We start from the raw sequence: 18,975 nt of genomic DNA, 5'->3' as shown, positions 1-18,975 counted from the left end.
ATTCAGCATATCTTGGGCTGAATTGCACTCCCAGTTGTGCTTTTCAGTGTTTTTCTTGCTGATTATTTTAGGTCACCATCTAAACTCTACTATTTTCTGAGTGTTTTCCACCTGCCAAGGTTATGAAACAAACAACTTTTCCATAAACTGAAAAGATTGATTCTTTTTGCTCTTTTCATTTGCAGAGATATAAAAAACACCTTTGAAAGAAAGGGAAGAGATTATTAAGAATAGGAAAAGGACTTCAATGAAGCAAAAATACAAGGTTTTCAAACCCCTGCATTTGGAGTACTTTGAGAACCATGAGAAAAAAATACTAAAAATCATGTTCATCCATCTGCTTGTGAAAAACCAGTGAAGTTTTAGCTAGCATGTAGTAATTGTATTCTTCTATTGCCAAGAACTTCTACCACTGATTCACTTGTGAATTTTGTTTATATTTAAATTAATGTCTAATATTACCGGATGTTTCAATATTTTAATTAAAATACTTCCATTTGTATGACAGAAGATGAATACTGTAGGATATTAGTGGCTTTCCCTAGGAGTTCTAGTGTATAATTTGGTTCTTTCATCTCCAATAGACTCATACAGCAGGTCTCCCATGACAAAGAGAGCCATGTCTGTACTCTCAGGCAGGATGGGGCTGCAACCGTGGTGAGTTGTGACTGTCCTCTTCTCTTTTAGCTTGTCTCATCTAAAAGAGGCCTAATGGACGTAGAGGACAGACAGACACAAACTCCACCCATTTGTTGTTTCTTAACTACAGGTTTTTTTTCTTGAAAGAATAAGTAGAAAGAATTCAGCAAGTCATCTACCTTGTCAGATAAATATTAGGCAGAACACTGTTTTCCCTTTAAATAGAAAAAGATGGCTCAATAATTCCTTAAGGTGATAAAACTGCAATTTATGCTGAAGTGTAAGGCCTTATATTTGTTTTCAATATACAGTATTGTTTACTTGCGATCTTGGGCAAGCTGTTGCACATCTTTGACAGAGGGAGCTGAGATTAAGAAGGTCCTCCAATGCCCTGCAATGCTAGGTCCACTTCTTCCTGAGCCACTGTCACATTGTTTTTCTTCAGCTAGATAGAGCAGTATCTGGCTTCAGAAGAACTAGACAAGGAGTGCATCATTTTCACACTTAATTTAAGAGTGTGCCATTTAAGAGTGTGCCATATCCCAATGAACTAGTATCAGCAGGCAGCTGAGATAATGCATCTTTTCACTTATAAAAACAACTGTAAAGCTACTGAACATTTCTGAGCTGCTTGGACTTGCCTGGGACTAGTACATAGTCTTGATAACTTTCCTGTTCCCTTCAGGCAAATTTGTCAGATACGAAGATTAGCACATGTATGCCTGCTTTTGTTATTCTGGGAAAAAACAAACAGTGGATTTATGGGATTGCTTGTGTCATGTTATAGTTCTCGTTTTAACTGGTTGACAAAGTCACCTCTTAAACCTAAATGTCCTTAACTCTTCTGAGATTGAGGAACTGGCCCTGACAAGGAGAATGATACATAAATTGAGCTTTAGAGCTTCTACAGTTAGCATAAAAATAGTTAAGCCATGTGATGCAGTAAGCTAGGCCTTTATAAACCATGCTACCGGTTTGGAGCGGGGGGAGCTGACCTACTTGGACATCAAGCTTCTTGAAGATCCGGTATCACCAGGTTCTATCAGTCGAATTTTTTATAGTTAGCACCAAAGCATGAATTCAGTGCACACACTGTATGGTATATTCTAGGTAACTGAGCTGAAATGCAACTGAGGCAAGCCTGTGCCTCACATCAGACTGAGTCACCCAGCAACACTGCAGGAGTACAGATTAGCCGTTCATGGTAGCAGAGTTCTCAGTTTAGTCAAAACAGTGCTGACTGGCACCCCTGCAGGTTAACCTCCAGCAAAAGGGAGGGGACACATCAGTCTCCCTGCTGGTGCTGGGCGCCAGTGTGATGGTGGCAATCCAATTCAAGAGACCAGTGTGCTGGCATAGGTATTTGCTAGCGAGAAGCTATGACAAAACTGAATTTAAATCACATCAGTGATTTATAAACTATGTTCATGAATGGAGGGATAGATGGATGGATAATACTGTTCATTTTCTAAAGCTTTGTTGTGATGCTCGGCACTATCTCTCCATGCAGGATATTTATGTTTAAAAATATATCTAGATCAATGGAAAAATCATGACAGATAATGTTACCTTGTGAAGACAAGCATATGCTTGTCTTGCTGAAGCTGAGCATGCTTCAGTAGTCCAACATCACATTTTAAGTTTATAAAATACAATTTTTTTGTCATCCTTCTGTAGACACTTCCCAAGTCTCTGCAAAGCAGATTCTTGTCTTCCATTTCCCCAACATGGAGACTCAAGTGAGTGGTTAGGACTCTGACAAGATTGCCTTTATGAGCAGTTATTGCTCAGCCAAAACCTGAGCAGCGAAGCAAGTGCTTTGAGGACAGAGTCCATCTGAGAGATTTTTCTTCCAAGTACGCTTCAGAGAAGGCCGTTCTCTCACACGCTGCTTGAGCTCCCACAGCACCACACCCTGCTTTGAAGGCGAGGATGTCAAACAGGTTGGCTTTCCCTGCGGGAAGGAGGTGGATTCAGAGCACGATGGCTCCCTCCTCATTGGGTGCTGCCGCTGATTCCCCAGCTCTCCACGCTCCCTGCCTGGGTGATAAATAGATTTCTTAGAGGGTGGGTGGCACCTACGGTGCTGCTCACGGCTTGGCCGTAGCGGGGTTATTTGCTTTTGTTACTTGTCTTGTACTAGTAGAGGGTTTAGGGACTTCTCTCTCTTCTGTGGTGTTTGGTGTGATGGTGAGAGAACTCTTCGGGCAGAGCTGCTGATTCCAAGTGTCTCCCTGAAACCTTGGCACTGCAGTTGCAACATCTACCATCATCGCTTGTTAAAAAACAAGGCAATCAAGGCACTGCATAGAAGACGATGAGGAAACTCAAAAGTATCCTTCTTCTGTGCCTTGGCTTTCTTCTAGTCCATGTAAGAGGTAAGTGGCCTTCACCTTGGCTTATTTCTAGGGCATGGTTATTAAAATGAAATAAAAACAACAAAAACCTCAACCCCTAAGAAAAAAGTTTGTTTATTTAGAAATGCTTGCTGGCATTATTTTTGTTACTAGTGTTTCACAAGAAGCATTCAAGACTGTTTAGATAAGTACTTTTGCAGTTTCTAAAGAGATATATATCTTTTGGATGATCACTCATAACAGCTGTGCTAGTTGGAGTCTGTTTGTTATAATTTCTTATTTCCTCTGTAGTGTTGCTCCCCTAAAATTACTCACAAGCTTGGGCCTGAGTACCAACTTTAAAATGAAAGCTGTAAAATGAGAGCTTCCAAGGGAACTTGAAGTTTACAAAGAGATCCTTAGTCAACTATTCGCTTCATGTTTATATAGCTTTTCTTAGTTATTGAAACGTGTGAGTTATATTGTCAAAACAAATTCTGATTCAATTTATAAGATGCTCATACTTTCATATTGGTGCTCATGCTTTAGTAATTATAAATTAATAATTTATTAGCCTTAGACAACATATTCCTGAATATAGAAAACCCACACACAAGCATACTTTCTTTTTACATGCAAGATTAATGAAGAATTGAATATACTTTGTACATATTTTTGATGAATGAATAGCAGTTGGGAAAATGTAGTCCTTTCACACTGAGCCTTTTTTCTATATTCAAACATAATTTTCTTCTAACAAAATATTTTGTAAAATTTTTTTGGATAGCAGACCAAATAGGATCATCCTCATGTGTGTGCCATGTAGTATACTTGTAATCTTTTCTTCTTTGTACATCAGCATTACTTCAGAAACTCGCAGGTGCAGTGTTTGACTGCAGCAAGAAATCATTCACTAACCACTAGTTCCAAAATTGCCGCTGCTTCTCCTCCTCCTGTCACCCCCTGGGTGCAGGGGTGCAGCCCCTGGGAGACCTTGCAGTGATGGGCAGTGAAAAAAACCTTGCCTTAAATTAGTGACCTAGTTCCATTTTCACAAGTAAGGAATTATTTAGAGGTCTTCAGCAAATAATGTGGCGTAGAAACAGCAGAGCACTAGGACTGTGCTGGGCTGCCCTGGAGTATGTTGTGAACAGCGATGATTCACTTGGTCTCTCATCACTGGTATGCAGACTTTCTTGTTCTGGAGGACTGTCTTGTGTTACATATTTCTCTTCAAACAATCTGAGCATGGGCAAGCCAATTGCCAGACACTCTAGCATTTTAATTACAAGGATAGTCAGCCTAACCGTTCTTGCCTTCTACATGTGCTAATTTAGAAGTTCAGGCACCGCTTTGGGGAAGAAATCATTGCTGAAAGCTGCTGTGGGCTTTGGGCAGTCTTATAACTGTGGAAACTAGATAATCCACTTTAAAAAGCAAAATGAACTATTATAAGTCTATGACAACAGCCACTGAATTTTATCATCAAAGAATGCATCCCCCCATGTTTCAGGAGATATTTACAGGAATCACTTCTCAGTCTAATTAAGACATGATATGAGAAAGGATTTGCCATGCTGGTAAAAAGCTGGTCTAAGTTCTTTTGGTAGGAATATCTCTGACATGATTCACCTTTATATATGCAGCCTTAATTCTTATCTAAGCTTAACCATCTGTGCTAACTTCTAGAAACTACTGTGCCACCACAGCCAGGCCATATCACATCACTCCTCTTACTATCTAGCATTTCTTTTACGTCCAGCTATCTTCAGCTAGTTGGCTAGACTACCTTGACAGACACATCTCAACAGAAATGTGGCATACCCAAGGACCACATAGCACAGGGAAAGTGGGATCTGATACAGTTCGGCATACTTTCACCTGCATTCACTGGATTTTATTTCCAATCTTAGGCAGGTTACATTAGGTTCCCCCATGTAAGCTGAGCTGCAACAACTGATTTTCTGAGTGTCTTTTAGACCAATCCAAATGAAAGAAACTTCACAGAAACTTCTTCCACCGAAGTTCATGCTAACACCCCATGTTGGTTACTGCAGCTTGGCCCATGTACAGTGTGGTAAGACACAGCTCAGGTCCTAGTCCCCCAGTAACATGCATCTGTTTGACACATGTTGTAGGTCCCATTTGGGCCATACACCTCAGTTTTGAAACATGCTGCAGTCCCATTTGGGCCATACACCTGTGTGCATACCTGCAGTGGTGCAGCAGTGCAGCCTGAGGGCTCTCTCCTTCCTGCACTGAGCTGGAAAGCAGCTGACACTCAGATGTGACTGCTCAGAAATGCCCTTCAGGTTCCCAATATAGATAAAACCTATGCACCCATGGTCTTTAAGATCAACCAATAGATGACATGTTTGGTCAGTAAGAAAGACAGTGCAAAGGTCGATGATGTTTAAGATGCGTTTAGTCCATCAGGTATTGCATGCTACACATGCAACAGCAACAGCATTTATTGCTAGCCAGTAAACCACCTACTACTGTCCAGCTGAGGCTTACAAAAATGTTGTAACAACTCAAAACTAATTGTATTCTCAGTTAATTAACTGGGCACTTTATGGGAGAAAATTAGAGACCTGTTTGGATTTGAGACACTACGTGACTTGGTTTTATGTATAACATAGCTTTCACTAGAGTTAAAAAACAGAACAGGGGAGATGAAAAACACAGTCCTGTTTTTCTGATACTGCTCCATCAAGCTCCAGTCCTTGCTGTCACCCCATGTGAGGTCCTTGTGTACATGCTGAAGCACTCACGGCAGCAGAAGGTATATATCAGACAATGAATTCTTCTGTTGCTGGGTGCCAAAACTATTTCATTCCGAATACCAGAGCTGCTATCATCTGTAGCAGCAGCAGAACTGTTGCAACATCAGGGCTTGGGAAGAGCTTACAAATGGTGTAGTTACTCAGCTTCTCGAGTTCACTTTTCAGACACTGCTGGCACATTGCGAGCCTGGTAGCAGTGCTCAGACTGCCTGTTTTCAGTGTGTACATCTCCCTCATTTGCAACAGCGATTGTCACTCCCTCTCCATTTCATTGAGGGTAATAAGTAAACAAATAAATGCCCTTATTCTTTCAATATTAAAAATCAATAAAAATATGCCTTTCTGTGGCATTTTGCCTTATGGTTAGGAGGAGATTCAGATTGTTTTGATTAGAGTCTTCCTCTGTTTCCACAGAGGGCTGACATGTGTGAACGTTAAGGGAAAATACTATCTAAAATCTCATCTGTAGTACAGTATTTTATGAAGGCAAATAGGCCATCCCAGTTGAAAGAAAGGGCATGCATGGGTTATGAAAATATAACACTCCCACTTCCACTGTATAAGCTTTGCCTGTCGTCAACACATTTTTTAATTCCTGAGGAATTTCTTTCAAATCATGGGAATATCTTTTCTCATATATCATGGGAATATCTTTTCAAACAGCAACGTTGCTCCAGATCAAATGAAAACAAAGCCCAGAGCAGGCACTGGGATTAGCAGACAAATTAAATCAAAGTCCTTCCTTACGTCCCAGGTTTTATAACTAGAGGGAGGAACCAGGGGCACACACTCCATACCAGGAACAGTCCTGAATTAATGGCAACACAGCCTCCCAGATCGCAATCTTTACCACATCAAAACTGTAACTCTACCTATCAACTCTTATCAGGTTACCACCTGCAAAGAGCAGAAATTGAGATACAAGGCAGATATTTCTGTTCACAAAGATGACACAGAACATTTTGCTTCCTGAGTGTAATGGTAACAAAAAAAAGGCTGGCTCTTTGTTCAGAAACCCAACCCTGCAAAGCATTCTGCATGTCAAGACTCTTGATTTCTGTTCCCTCTGATGGCTAAGCCACCAGATCCTCTTCTGAGACTCCTGCTTTTGAACTTCAGATACCAACTGATACTCCATGACCCTTTGCCCTGGGTCATTCAGAGAGGCTTCTTTGTGCATGCTGGTGGCATATGCAAGGGCTTCTTCAGCTAGGTGAAGGGAGTCTGATTGCTTCTCTCATTTAGTCCAAATGAGATGAGAGGTGGCTCCTGAGACTCCACAGAGACTTTGTGGCTGAACAGACCTGCTTGCTGATGTCCAGAGACTCCTTCCAGCATTATCCTTTTTCAGAAAACATATTCTTAATGTCATGAAAGAGAGAAGATGCAGGCCTTGATGCTTTGCTGCTTTGCATCTTAAACACACAAGCAAAGAATGTGTATGAAATGCCCTGAACATCCACTTTGACTTGGCAATATTAGGAACCCTCTTTGGAAGAAATATAAATAATTAAGCTTACAGGCTATTCTGACTTCAGGGGGCACAGGATTAGTTGCACAATAGAATCTCAAACAAGTTCAACCCAATGTTAAGTTCCAGAATAGCCCTATTGACATCTGTGTTACCCATATTGAAGAGCCAAAGGTATTTTGCATATATTTTACCAGTGTGGTTGGGATGACATGGGGAAGAGGAACATTAAAAGACTCTGCGAGCAACACAAATAGCAAAGCCTGGCATCTCCCTGACCCTCTGTATTATCTTCAGCTCCCTCTGTTGTCTGCACTACCAGCGGGGACAGCGTGGATTAGCCAGCTGGTACTTAGGCAGTGAATGGTCACTCTGAGAGGCCAACACAGCTGCTGCTTGTGCCCCATTACAGGGTTTCAGGAGGAACGCTCATCTTGGTCTCTTCTTTGAGCCTATCTACTTGTACAGCTCTCATGTAACGTGACTATAGTTAAGCCTGACGCTCTCAGACCAAATGGCTGAAAAGGGCTGACAGCTTCACGAACCACGCAGGGACAGAGAGAAGCTCTGGGTGAACAGCCCATGCCACGGCCTGAGCTCTGCTTCCTTGCGGACACAAAGCTGAAAACCTGAGGTGCTCAGATGAATGGTGCTTTTTCATGGGAAATCCCTACTCTTTTGCTCTGCCTGTAATTTGACAGTATACAACAGCTTCTTCTGCACTCACTCTGAATCAAAGCATAGAAAATTATATATGCCCTATTTTATGTATGCAGGGCATATCGCATCATAAAGAATGGCAGCTACCTTTGAAGAGCTGTTGTTGTCCACAACAAAGCAAACACCACAGAACTAGAAGATTTTCTTTCATGTTTGATGAAACTATGCTGCACAGACCTAAAGCAGTACTGCCACTCCTGCTTTAGTAGTGCATCTTATTGCTGGTGATTATTTAAATGTGTTCTTGTATGAATAAGTGACGGAGACCTTTTCATTTCCCTTGAATTCAAACTGTAAACAGAAGTGGCCTAACAAAAAACATGAAGTCAATTATCAGGTCCATATGCTGTGGTCTACAGACTGGAACTTGGACACTAATTACAGATTTTAAAGCAGACTCACTTTCCACCTCAACATCAAGGGGCTGTGATGGCAGTCATTGTTTATGGAATGAAAGGGCCATGATGGAAGTAAAGCTACAGTAGCCTCATCAGGAAATATGGATCATGGGGGTATTATATCAAAGAAATAGTACCTGCTCATTGAGATTTTGTCCGAAGTGTCCACTCTAGGGTATAAACCTTTATGTTCTCCCAAAACTTTTCCTACATGAGTAATTTCCTTTAAACAAACATAATTCCTGAATAAAGTTGGACCAGTAAATGGGTATGTTCTGAATCACATACCTGGGAGGAAACATCCCATTTTCTCATTACAGGGGAAATATGTCTCATGATTGTATAATAATCAGAAATGATCTCTGCAAAGAGTAACTTAAATTTCAGCTAAAAAAGAACATAAAATGGGTCCCATGAGTGCCTTTGGTAACATATTGTTCCTTTTCAGAAAATTTTTGTTCTCATTTGTGAGTCACCCACTTCTTCCTCAGTCTCTGCCAGCTTCATAATGTTTTAAACTCATTGTATTCACAAAACAATTCATATTTAATCACACTGAAGGAATATATTTGTTCTTGGTTTTAAATAATGTAAAATCAACTTATTTTCCCTTTCTATCTAGCTCACATTTCTAAGTTACTTGCTTCTAATTTAGACAGATAGTCTCATCCCGATTATATGACTGCTAGCAATGCACTCTAAGCCCATAATTTAATCATATGGATGAAAAAAGGATTTATCTAACACATGTGCATGTATACATTTAAGATGCATGACCACACACTTATACACACATAGAAACACATTTTCTCATGGATCTTAGCTTCATTTTAATACTAGACTATGCATATTAAATGCCTCAGAAGTTAATTTCATTTGTCTCATAACCTGACTCTCATTTGGCAATATTCATGCTGCCTTATTTAAATCTGTGTCATTTTAATGGCCACAAACTGTGTTCATATGGATCCAGTGCAGGACTGAGCCTACTTACAGAGATTATAAAGTTGCAGAGTGATACCACAGTAGCCTTTTGCCAGAAAACTTCTGACTACAGTTGTAATGACGAACAGCTAACATCCACCTGCAGAATCCAGCCTTCTTCCTCATAAATCCTCCTCAAAAAATGTGGGCCCTCAGACCCTTGTGATCTGTCAGCTACATGGGTGAAGGGTGATGGATTCATTTAACATTTAGGTCACAAATTAAACCATAGGCAGAGGTGCTGCTGTCTGCATGTTAGTGACTGGATACGTGAGGCAGGTTTTCAGAAAACTAATATTGGCAGCAATCTGTGGACATTAAATGCACATGTGTCTGAGGACACAATTTTGTAGGGCCGTGCCTTGGTGGGGTGGGATGACCTCACTTCCATGATGCTTCAGCAGGGTGTGTCTCATATTCAAGTAAACTTACTAAAAGCTGGCTTAAGATCTCTGTGACAAAAAGCAACTACAATAATCTCCATAGCAGAGCAATTAGACTAACAAGGATTTTATGCCTATGGCCTTCCACACATGATACTAGAAAGGCTTATAGAAAGTATTGGCCTTAGTGATAGCAAATGTCCTACCTGGAAGAATTATGCCAGTAAAATGAAATTTTGCAACTTTGACATTTTAACTACTATGTTTTGATGTTTGGCTTTATGAAGTCTATTTTCCCTTGCCTGGCTGCTACAGAGAGGCTACTGTTAGCTATGTAGGCCAGGTCTACTACACAGATTTTTACTGGCACAGCTACATGTGTTGGGTGGGGATGAGGGAATTACATCCCAAATAAAGATGGCAGTGCCAGCAGAAGTCCTGCTTGTGTTTGAGCAGCTAGTATAAACACGATTAAAACAGGTCCTTTCACAATACAAACTGCATATCCATCTGGAAGGCTTGCTTTCTTACCTTAGTGCTTTCTCATTTGTAGATAAGGACTGTTTTGTGGTGTCAGGCAGAAGCATACAAACATTTCTCAAATTCTCTGATGTGAATCATTGTGGACCACCCAAGAAATAACACCACTGCAATAGTTCAGTTTCTTTGTAAAAACAGGGATACTCCCAGAAGAAAGGCTAGAAGTGACGCCAAGAAATAGCATACTAGCCCAAAGCAATAACAACAGATAACTCAGATAGTATCTCCTGCATGGCTAACTCTCTTAATAACCTTATCCAGGCTAAAAAAACCCAAACCAAATTTAAAAAAACGAAACCAACCAAAAAGCCCCAAACCCATAACAACAAAAATCCCTCACCCAACTAAATAAAACCACAACAACAACAACAAAAAAAACCTAAACAAAACCATACATGTAAAACCCCCAACCAAATAAAACCCCCAAAGGAACAAAGCTGTTTTCTCCCCACTAAAATTACTTTCATTCTCTTTTTCATAAGTATATTTCCAGCTCTTTCTATTATGGAAGCTCAACCAAGAAAAAAAGGCTATTTTTGTTTGTGGAAAATGAATTTCTTTCAGACTGTTTGTTCCGTGAAACAGCTTGACTAATTTATTTCCATTGTCATTCATCTTCAGAGTTCCCTGAAGTGACTGCAGTTCCTATTAAGCTAAATATTCTAAGTCTCTAAATGTGTTTTTGTTTGTAGACCCACCATTTTGTGGATGAAATCTGGGCTATTCAGCTATTTAACCATCTGTTATGCTCCCAAATTAGATTCTTAAAATGTCTAGGTGCAGTCTCAGAAATGGTAATGAGCATTTAAAATTCAGCTCCACAAGATCTTACTCCTTGCGGTCATTGACGTTATTACCAGAGGAAGTTGGGATGGAAGTCCAAGCAATCTTTTGGTTTATTGGAGTATCATTTACCATGATGCACAGATGTGAACATACAATTTGCCCATCTGTCAAGGTTTATATTTATACAGCCAAAGAGATTTCAGTGTAGATTCCTGTCTTACTCCCAGTCAGTCATTCTGTGCTGGTATCTGGGTTTTTTCATTACTTGGTTTCTCATCAGAGATAATTAAAAAAAAAAAAAACCACAACAATCTGAATAATTCCTGCAGGCAATTTTCAGGCTTCTTTTTTTATTCTTAAAAATTCTGTATTTGTCTTCTGTTTCTCCTTTGCAGTCTTAAAACACCACCTCCTATCTTTTCTCATCTGTTTGATAAGAGAGCAGACACAACACGCAACAGGAGAGGGAAATGTTCGTGTCATACAGAAGGGCAGATGTTAGTAACTGTTTCAGTCTGCTGTTTTGCTTTGGTTCTCATGCAATTGGGAGCATCTGCACCATCTTGCTTGAATTCCATAATCTCTTCTGATGAGATTCCTCCTATTTTTATTTTTTTTTCTTTTCCCTAACTTCAAAGAAGTATTTTATCTGGAATTTTTCCAGAATCTTCATTCACAAGACAATGTTGTCACATTCTCTTTACAGCACTAGGACCTCTGTAGCTGCTTTCCATATTGTTACTTCCTGTGTGTCAGGACCTGCTACACAGGAGCTGGTTTGGTCAACAGCTCTTTGGTATTACAAAATGATTTCTGATGACTCACTCTGGTGAGCAATGGTTTGAGCCCTGCTGGTGATGTCCTACAGCACCAGGGCTCAGGTCACACAGCCTCCCTCAGCACTTAGGGCGCTGATCAAGAATGAAGAGGTTTTATCCAGAGGACAAAATCAAATGAAAGTCAAATTTCTCGTGTTGCTGACACTGAAAAAATGCTTCAGAAATATGTAAGTTGATCATATTAGTGGAGACAATGCCAGGATGTCAGCCTGTGGGTAAGGGAACATAGATCAAACTAGCCATCCAGCTAAGGACCCAGTCCAAAGGTTACTGGAGTTGGCAAGTTTGGTTTAGCAGCCAGGGCAGGGGAAGGAGAGGCTGTTGGACGAGCTGACACTCCAAGGTCAGTTCAAACGTATAAGAGATAAAATGCTACTCTAATAACATTGCAGGGAAAGCCTTATGCTGTTATCTGCTTTTCCTTTCCAAACACAGGTTTGTCATAATATTTTATAGGGACAGTTTTGCTTTAAAAGTTATTCACTGTTCTGCGTTCCAGCCTTGTTTTATCCTTTCTGTCAGACACCAGCTATAATTAAGTTCAAAGACTTACATGAAAATCCTCACGGGAATCAAGACATTCCTACTTTATGCTCCTGCACCGATTGTTATTTGAGACTCACACAGTGTTTCACCACTGATAATTAATCTTTCCAGGAGCTCTCTGACACAGGTGAGAGCTATTAATCAGGAGCAGTGATTAATGAGAAGAATGCTACGAAGACAGATGGCACCTGCCAAGAAGAGAGGGCTGAGCTGAACCCAGAGCATTGTCATGCTGGAGAACTTCTGATGGCCTCTCTCTGTTCCTCAGTTTCCCCTCTTGAACAATGATGCCATTCTTGGCAGCTGGAACCAGATGATCTTTATGGTCCCTTCTAACCCAAACCATTCGATAATCCTTGATGTGGAGTGTCCAAGCCTTACCAGGAAAAACACTTTATTGAAGAATTAGGTATTAAGCCACTTAGATGGGGTAATAAAGAGATGCTGATCAAGAGGCTTACTCGATAGAGCACAGTAAAACATTAGGGAAGCTGTGGCACGTTGTGACTTTTTGTGGGTTTGTGCAGGCTGATCTTGTATTTGGTGTGCAAACACAAGGACGGTGAAATTTCAGCCAGGATGAACATTAATAGGTACTCTGCAAAGAGGTGTTTCAGGAAGGCTATTTATTAAAGGGAAAGTGGCAGATTGTAGAGAGTGGAAAGTAAAACACATGAATAACTGTGTTTGTTTAGTTCAGAATCATATACTTCAGTTTATACATTTTAAACATTTTCCAGTTTCATTTGCCTGCTAACTTCAAATGTCAGGATGCTAATTGCCCTGCTGTGACATTTAATGACATCATTGTCACCTAACAGAGAACAGGAAGGGTTCTTTTCTCGGCTTTCAGGTTTTTTTAAGGTACAGTAGAAAATAAATTAGGTAAATACATCCTTACAGCTTTTACTTGCTGGCACATGTTACAGGAAGAGTTTAAAAAAAAAAAAAAAGTTGATTCATGTTACAAGTGATCACAAGGCAGCCTGGCCAGTAAAGCGGGGCTAGTAAAACCATAATGAAGACATTAAAAATTCTCACCTAATGATTCTGGTTTGCAAGTACTGTGCTGAATGCTACTTTCAGCCGTCTTTCAGCAATAGACCTTGTGCCCTGTAACAGGCAACCTGTGTTCCTCAAAGGCATGTTTGCACAGCCACTGAATATGGATAACAGGAGAGAACAGCATCTCTTTGCACTACCTGAACAAGTAGCTTCTTTGCATTAGACCAGTCCATCTCTCATGGTTGTTCAGGACTGTACAGTGCTGGCACAACTGACAGCTTGCTCTGTGCCTGCTCCTGTTTGGATGGGTTTTTCTTTTGCCTCTTACTGGTGTTCTGATTTTGTCCAGAGCCCTCAGACCTGGAGATCACATAGACTGCCCTCTGACTTAGTCTCTTTCCTTCTGTCACCTTCCTCCTAGGTCAACGTGATTTTGATTTAGCTGATGCTCTCGATCATCCAGGTAGGTAAATCTCCTGTCCTTATTTTACTATGACATTTAGACTCAACAATAAAACTTAAGTCCTTTTCCTTGAGGACTGGTGTATGAAGTAGCTACTACTGAAGTTAAAGATATATAGAACTGAGAAATGCTAGATTTCAATAACAGATTTCAATTTCATAAAATCAAAAATTTCTTTAAAACAAATAAATAAGAAAGGCTTTGAAAATTTATCACTTCACTTTTAGCTTCTGCTGTGATACATAAGGATTTATTGAATGCAGCTTTCTAGATTTGCAGATAACTTCTTTTGTTAAGTTGAAAAAGATTAAGCTGTTATTGTTTATTGGTATGTCATTGTGTCCCGCAGACGACATTATTACTAGGAAGCCTACAGTGATCAGAAGACCAACAAGACCTGTGCTGAGTGAGTAATGAAGACATAACTGGCCATAACTTATTTTAGATGTGTAGAAACTGTCTCCCATGAGATTCTTGATCATATTTGCTAAAGTACCATAGCTGAGATCATTTGTGTGAATACAAACTTTCTTCTACATGCAAAGTAAGGGGTTTTTTTGGCAATTGCCAATTACATGGCTTTGTTGCTTCCAGTAAGGCTTTAGAGTATAACTGGTCACTGAAAACATTTTGTTTCTAAAAGATCTTCTTCATGTTCTTCCAGCCTGAACTGAACTCCCTGGGTAATATAACAAAGGGTAACTGTTGCCAAAAATGGGTAACTGTTCTACATTTTTTTCATTACCTTTTCTTTCAGCATAAATATTCATGATGCCTGATAATGGACTTGGAAAAGAATCAGAAGGAATCTGGGTATTCTTTCTTCTCCCCACGTATTTACTTAACATTATCTAGAACTGATTGTGAAAAAGACCTGTGCCAGAAAGGAAAAAAGGCTCTGAACAGTGGAGAGAACCAAAAGGTTTTATTTGTAGTCCTGAGAATGACAAATGATGATTTTCAATGATCTTCATTATTGTCAAAAAAAACCCCAAGCAAACTCCAGACAACAAGATAACTACACATGCATTTATGATGGAATTTTGTGATAATACAGAGATTTTTCCAGCTAAATTACATTGAAAGATTTTCTGGTTATCAAACAAAATACCAGAGTCAGGAAATGCAGGATAACATTATCCCACACAACAATGTCAGTCTTTTTCTGGATAAAAATGGCAATAAGTTTTTAGGTATATGAAAGGAGTTACATTCCCACATGATTCTCTGGCTCACTCTTTGAAAGAACAGTGGCAGCTTCTTGTGAACGTGGTAGCTACTAAATCCTGTGAAGGTTGCATTCTTCCTTCCTGCTTTGTTTTGAAAAGGAAATATGTGTTTGGCCTAGATTAGAAGTGTCTATTATAAAATACTGCTAAGCCACTGCTCTCCACTGAGTTTACTGTCCTGACTTCCTTCAAAGTCAGTGAAGAGAAATCAGCATGTCTACAGATGATTCATATCACTCTAAATGTAGATTTGTTCTTATCCTACTGTAGACATTTCAAATGGGTTACTTGAATTGTGCCCTAAAAGACTCTGTCCTTGGTCATGTTTAAAGGTAACCTGGGGATGCCAATGTCTCAGTGAAGCTGCATCAGTCAGGTGAAAGGAATTTGATTTTTAGGGACTCCCAAAACTGTTAGAGGTATGACTATGAGATGATTATTTGCCCTACCTGAGTCAGCTTCACTGATTCTTGGGAATGAAGAACTCCATGTTTTCCAGATCATTTTGGGATCTCTTTCAACACTGAAGAGGATTACAGGAAGTATAAAAACAATTAAAACTAATTTAAAAAAAAATTGTGTTAAAATCAATTACTGGATTTGGAAAGTGCAGAAAGATAATTCAAAAATATGTCTCAGTATCTGTCTAATGCTACTTCTTAACCTCAGGGTTTCCTCTATGTCTCATTCAGCCAGTATCATTGAGAAATGAGGCTGAGATGATGTTTTGGCTCAGCTGAGGCAAATTAATGTAGAGGGCGTGTCCTCCAGGCATCACTTCCCACGCACCTCTGCCTGAGTTGAAGCTCTCTTGTAGGCACCTCCCATCTAGCGTAACAGCATTCAACACAGAATTTAATGGAAGGTGATGTTTATTTACAAAATCTCTAAAAAAGTTGATTTTATCCACTCTCATTCTTCCTGCCATTGATTTAATTCAGCCATATGCTCAAACCCACATACATACTCATGAGCACCAAGATATGTATGCTTAGGTGGCCTGGTGAGCGCCATGCTAGCTACTGAGTACGTATCCTGTCTCCGTGGTTATTCTAGATCAGAAACGACAGGCTAGTTTATGTACAGATCTTTTACACCCTTGAGGAGTTATCAGCTATTATGGTCATTTGCTTCATAATCTTGCTTACTTCAGCACTCTGAACCCTAGGCCAGATTGCTGCCTACTATCTGGTATTGCTTATCTGGGGAGCAAAGACTGTGTCTATTTCATGGGTGGGCGAACAGGAGAAGTAGTGGAATAGGTGATATGCTGCAACCTTGGGCTTTAGAGCGCCCTTCTGCTTTTCCTCTAATGACAAGTCATCTGTGCTGTCATCTTATCAGAGCACAGGCCTGGTGGTTTTGACAGACATGACACATTCCTCAGTTTTACTGCTGGGAATGGTGACCTTTATTGTCTGTTCTTTTAACTCTTTGCTCTGCTGTTTTTCTGGTCCCTGCAGACACATGCATTTCCATTTGTATTTCTTTATATCATCCTTACCACTTCTGAAACAATTCTCTGCATGAACTCTCCAGAGCAAACTCCTGCATTTTACCCAACTTCTTCATCTCAATAATAAATTGAATCCAGTTTGCAGTTTATTGCTTCTCATTGTTAGCATTTGACAGGTAAAGGTATTTTTGAAATGCAACTCTCTGCTGGCCACACGCAGATAGGACTGACACCTGACAAGAACAAACCTAGTCATGTAGTATGAATTTGATTATTTTCCTGACAGATTTCCTGGTGACAGCAAAGCATTTATAAATTGTTGCACAACTGAGACTAGATATTGGGCAAAATCAGCTTCCCTGTCCTTCTGCATATAAAGAACATAAGAAGGCAGAGTTCTGCATGGTGATGTATTTGGATGGATTTTCCTGGATTTGGATGGAATTCTGACACAATTATAATGGAAAAAAACCCAGTTGAGTGTCCATCTTATTTTCTGTGGCAATAAGCATCGGTATCAAAATTTAGGTAGATTTTGCTATCTCTTCTGATTTATTCTAACACCCCACATTTATAAGGAGAAAGAAAGGGATTCTTGGAGTTATGACATCCATCTGACATATTTCTGCCTATCACTCAGTGACCTTTCAGAGCTCGCCATCATTCCATACACACCTTAACGTATCACCCACATAGTCATATCCACACCAGCATGTTGAAATGGAGTTCCTCTTGTTTATGCATCTGCAGCTCACAGACAAATTGTTTACTGGGTGGAAGTTCCATCCCAGGTACAGTGGGACACGTGTACAGTGCTGAGAGAATAGTCATAGCCTGTTCATTCACTGAGTAACATGCACATGCATTTAAGTATATTTGAAAACCTTCATAGCTCAGCCAAAGAAAAACAGACTGTCACCCAACCTCAAACCAGCACATATGATTGTTTGAAGCAAAACTTTTTATGTCACCATGACTCTTACATAAATTAGTTAGTTCAGTCTCGCTCCCCAAGTAGGTTTATTACTTGCCAGTATTTGTTCTTGAAATGGGTATTCAGTTTGTGCAGTTCAACAAATTAGACTTAAGCTAAACATGCATACACCAGTTATAACGACAGACGTAATTGTTAATAAATAAGTATATTTAAAAAATAGCTATATTTTAATACTTTAACATGGCTAATTTTTACTTACGTATTTGCAGATATATTAAAGGTATTGATCTTGTTTCCACTATGAGATTTATTCTGAGCTTATTTAAAGCAGGCAAAAATCTTTTGTATTTTGAATAGAAAATATTGTATTGTTTTTCAATTACTGTGTGGGCAAATATCAAATTCTGTAAGAGTTTTCAGGAAAAGTGTAATGCCTTATTTGCATTTGTTGGTCTGATCTTAAAAAGTTGCTTTTCAAACATTCAGCTTTACATTTTCTATTAAAACTAACATTTCACTTCCCTCGAGAATTGCGTGTAACTCACTTCTCTACATCTTTCTCCTTTCCATTTTTAGACAATGATCTGCATTTAGGAGATGCTTTTGGTGGGGGTGAGTACCGTCTTCTCAAATATAATGTGGGGGTTTTTTTCCATGTCTTTTTCAGAAGTCTGCCTAATTTGTGAAAGGAGATTTCAAAACTGGAGGAAGAACTGTGGTAGTGGGAGTCACTACAACTCCTGTACATGCAGGCCTTTTGCCAGAGGCCATAGCACAGAGTGGGGCCAGCAGGATGGGCTGTGTCTGGTTGCTAGCTATGGGACCTTGCAGGCTGGCCTACCTGTGTGCACTGGTCAGCTACAGTTTACCGTGACAGGCCACCATGGTCATGGCTGGGGAGAGGATGTACTGCTCATTCAGCCCTGATGCTTCAGGGTGGTTGCCTCTCACAGCAGGCTGAAGACAATAGGTGATGGCAGTCATTTTTCAGCTACCAAAAATGACCTTGTCTAAGATCAGTAATGAGAGCAAATCAGAATGCAGGAAGCAATGTATCAGAGATGAGCACTGATGGCACAATATAGCTTAAGATTGAAGTGCTCAAGCTGTTTTAACATGGTACAGCTTCCAAGTGTTTCTGTAACATCCAGACCTGACCTAGGAAGATTTCACGGTGCTGTGCTGAGCTGTGTAGACATGGTAAATCCTTGACTTGCAGAATTTTTGAACATTTTGTTTAGCATGTTTAGAGGTATATCAAGGATGTGAAGTACTCTAGAAAGTTTCTTGTACGTTGAAATTATCTAAAATGCAAGTAGCATTGAATCAAAGCCTAAAATTCCACTCAAATCAAGGCTCCACAAAAGAAAAATTACTTCTCAGCCCAGAACCTCTGAATTATGATTCCAGTTGCAGTGGTTTGGTTTACTCATGTTCCAGCCTTGGAGAATCATACC

At 39.9% G+C, this 18,975-nt stretch overlaps 1 protein-coding gene across 1 annotated transcript in view; it reads left to right on the top strand.

Moving 5' to 3' along the window:
- LOC104403100 (glycoprotein Xg-like) overlaps window positions 1-18,975 on the top strand; it is a gene marked incomplete at its 5' end in the record, with an annotated part of 32,003 nt that overhangs the window by 9,265 nt on the left and 3,763 nt on the right. Inside the window, 3 exons of the mRNA XM_010011142.1 lie at window positions 13,855-13,896; window positions 14,246-14,302; window positions 18,095-18,130. Coding sequence (XP_010009444.1) covers window positions 13,855-13,896; window positions 14,246-14,302; window positions 18,095-18,130 — 135 coding nt within the window. The remainder of the gene's footprint in view (window positions 1-13,854; window positions 13,897-14,245; window positions 14,303-18,094; window positions 18,131-18,975) is intronic.

Source organism: Nestor notabilis, unplaced genomic scaffold, assembly GCF_000696875.1.
Source record: "Nestor notabilis isolate BGI_N333 unplaced genomic scaffold, ASM69687v1 scaffold8263, whole genome shotgun sequence".
Classification (NCBI taxonomy): Eukaryota; Metazoa; Chordata; class Aves; order Psittaciformes; family Psittacidae; genus Nestor; species Nestor notabilis.
This window is presented reverse-complemented; position numbering and strand designations above follow the sequence as displayed.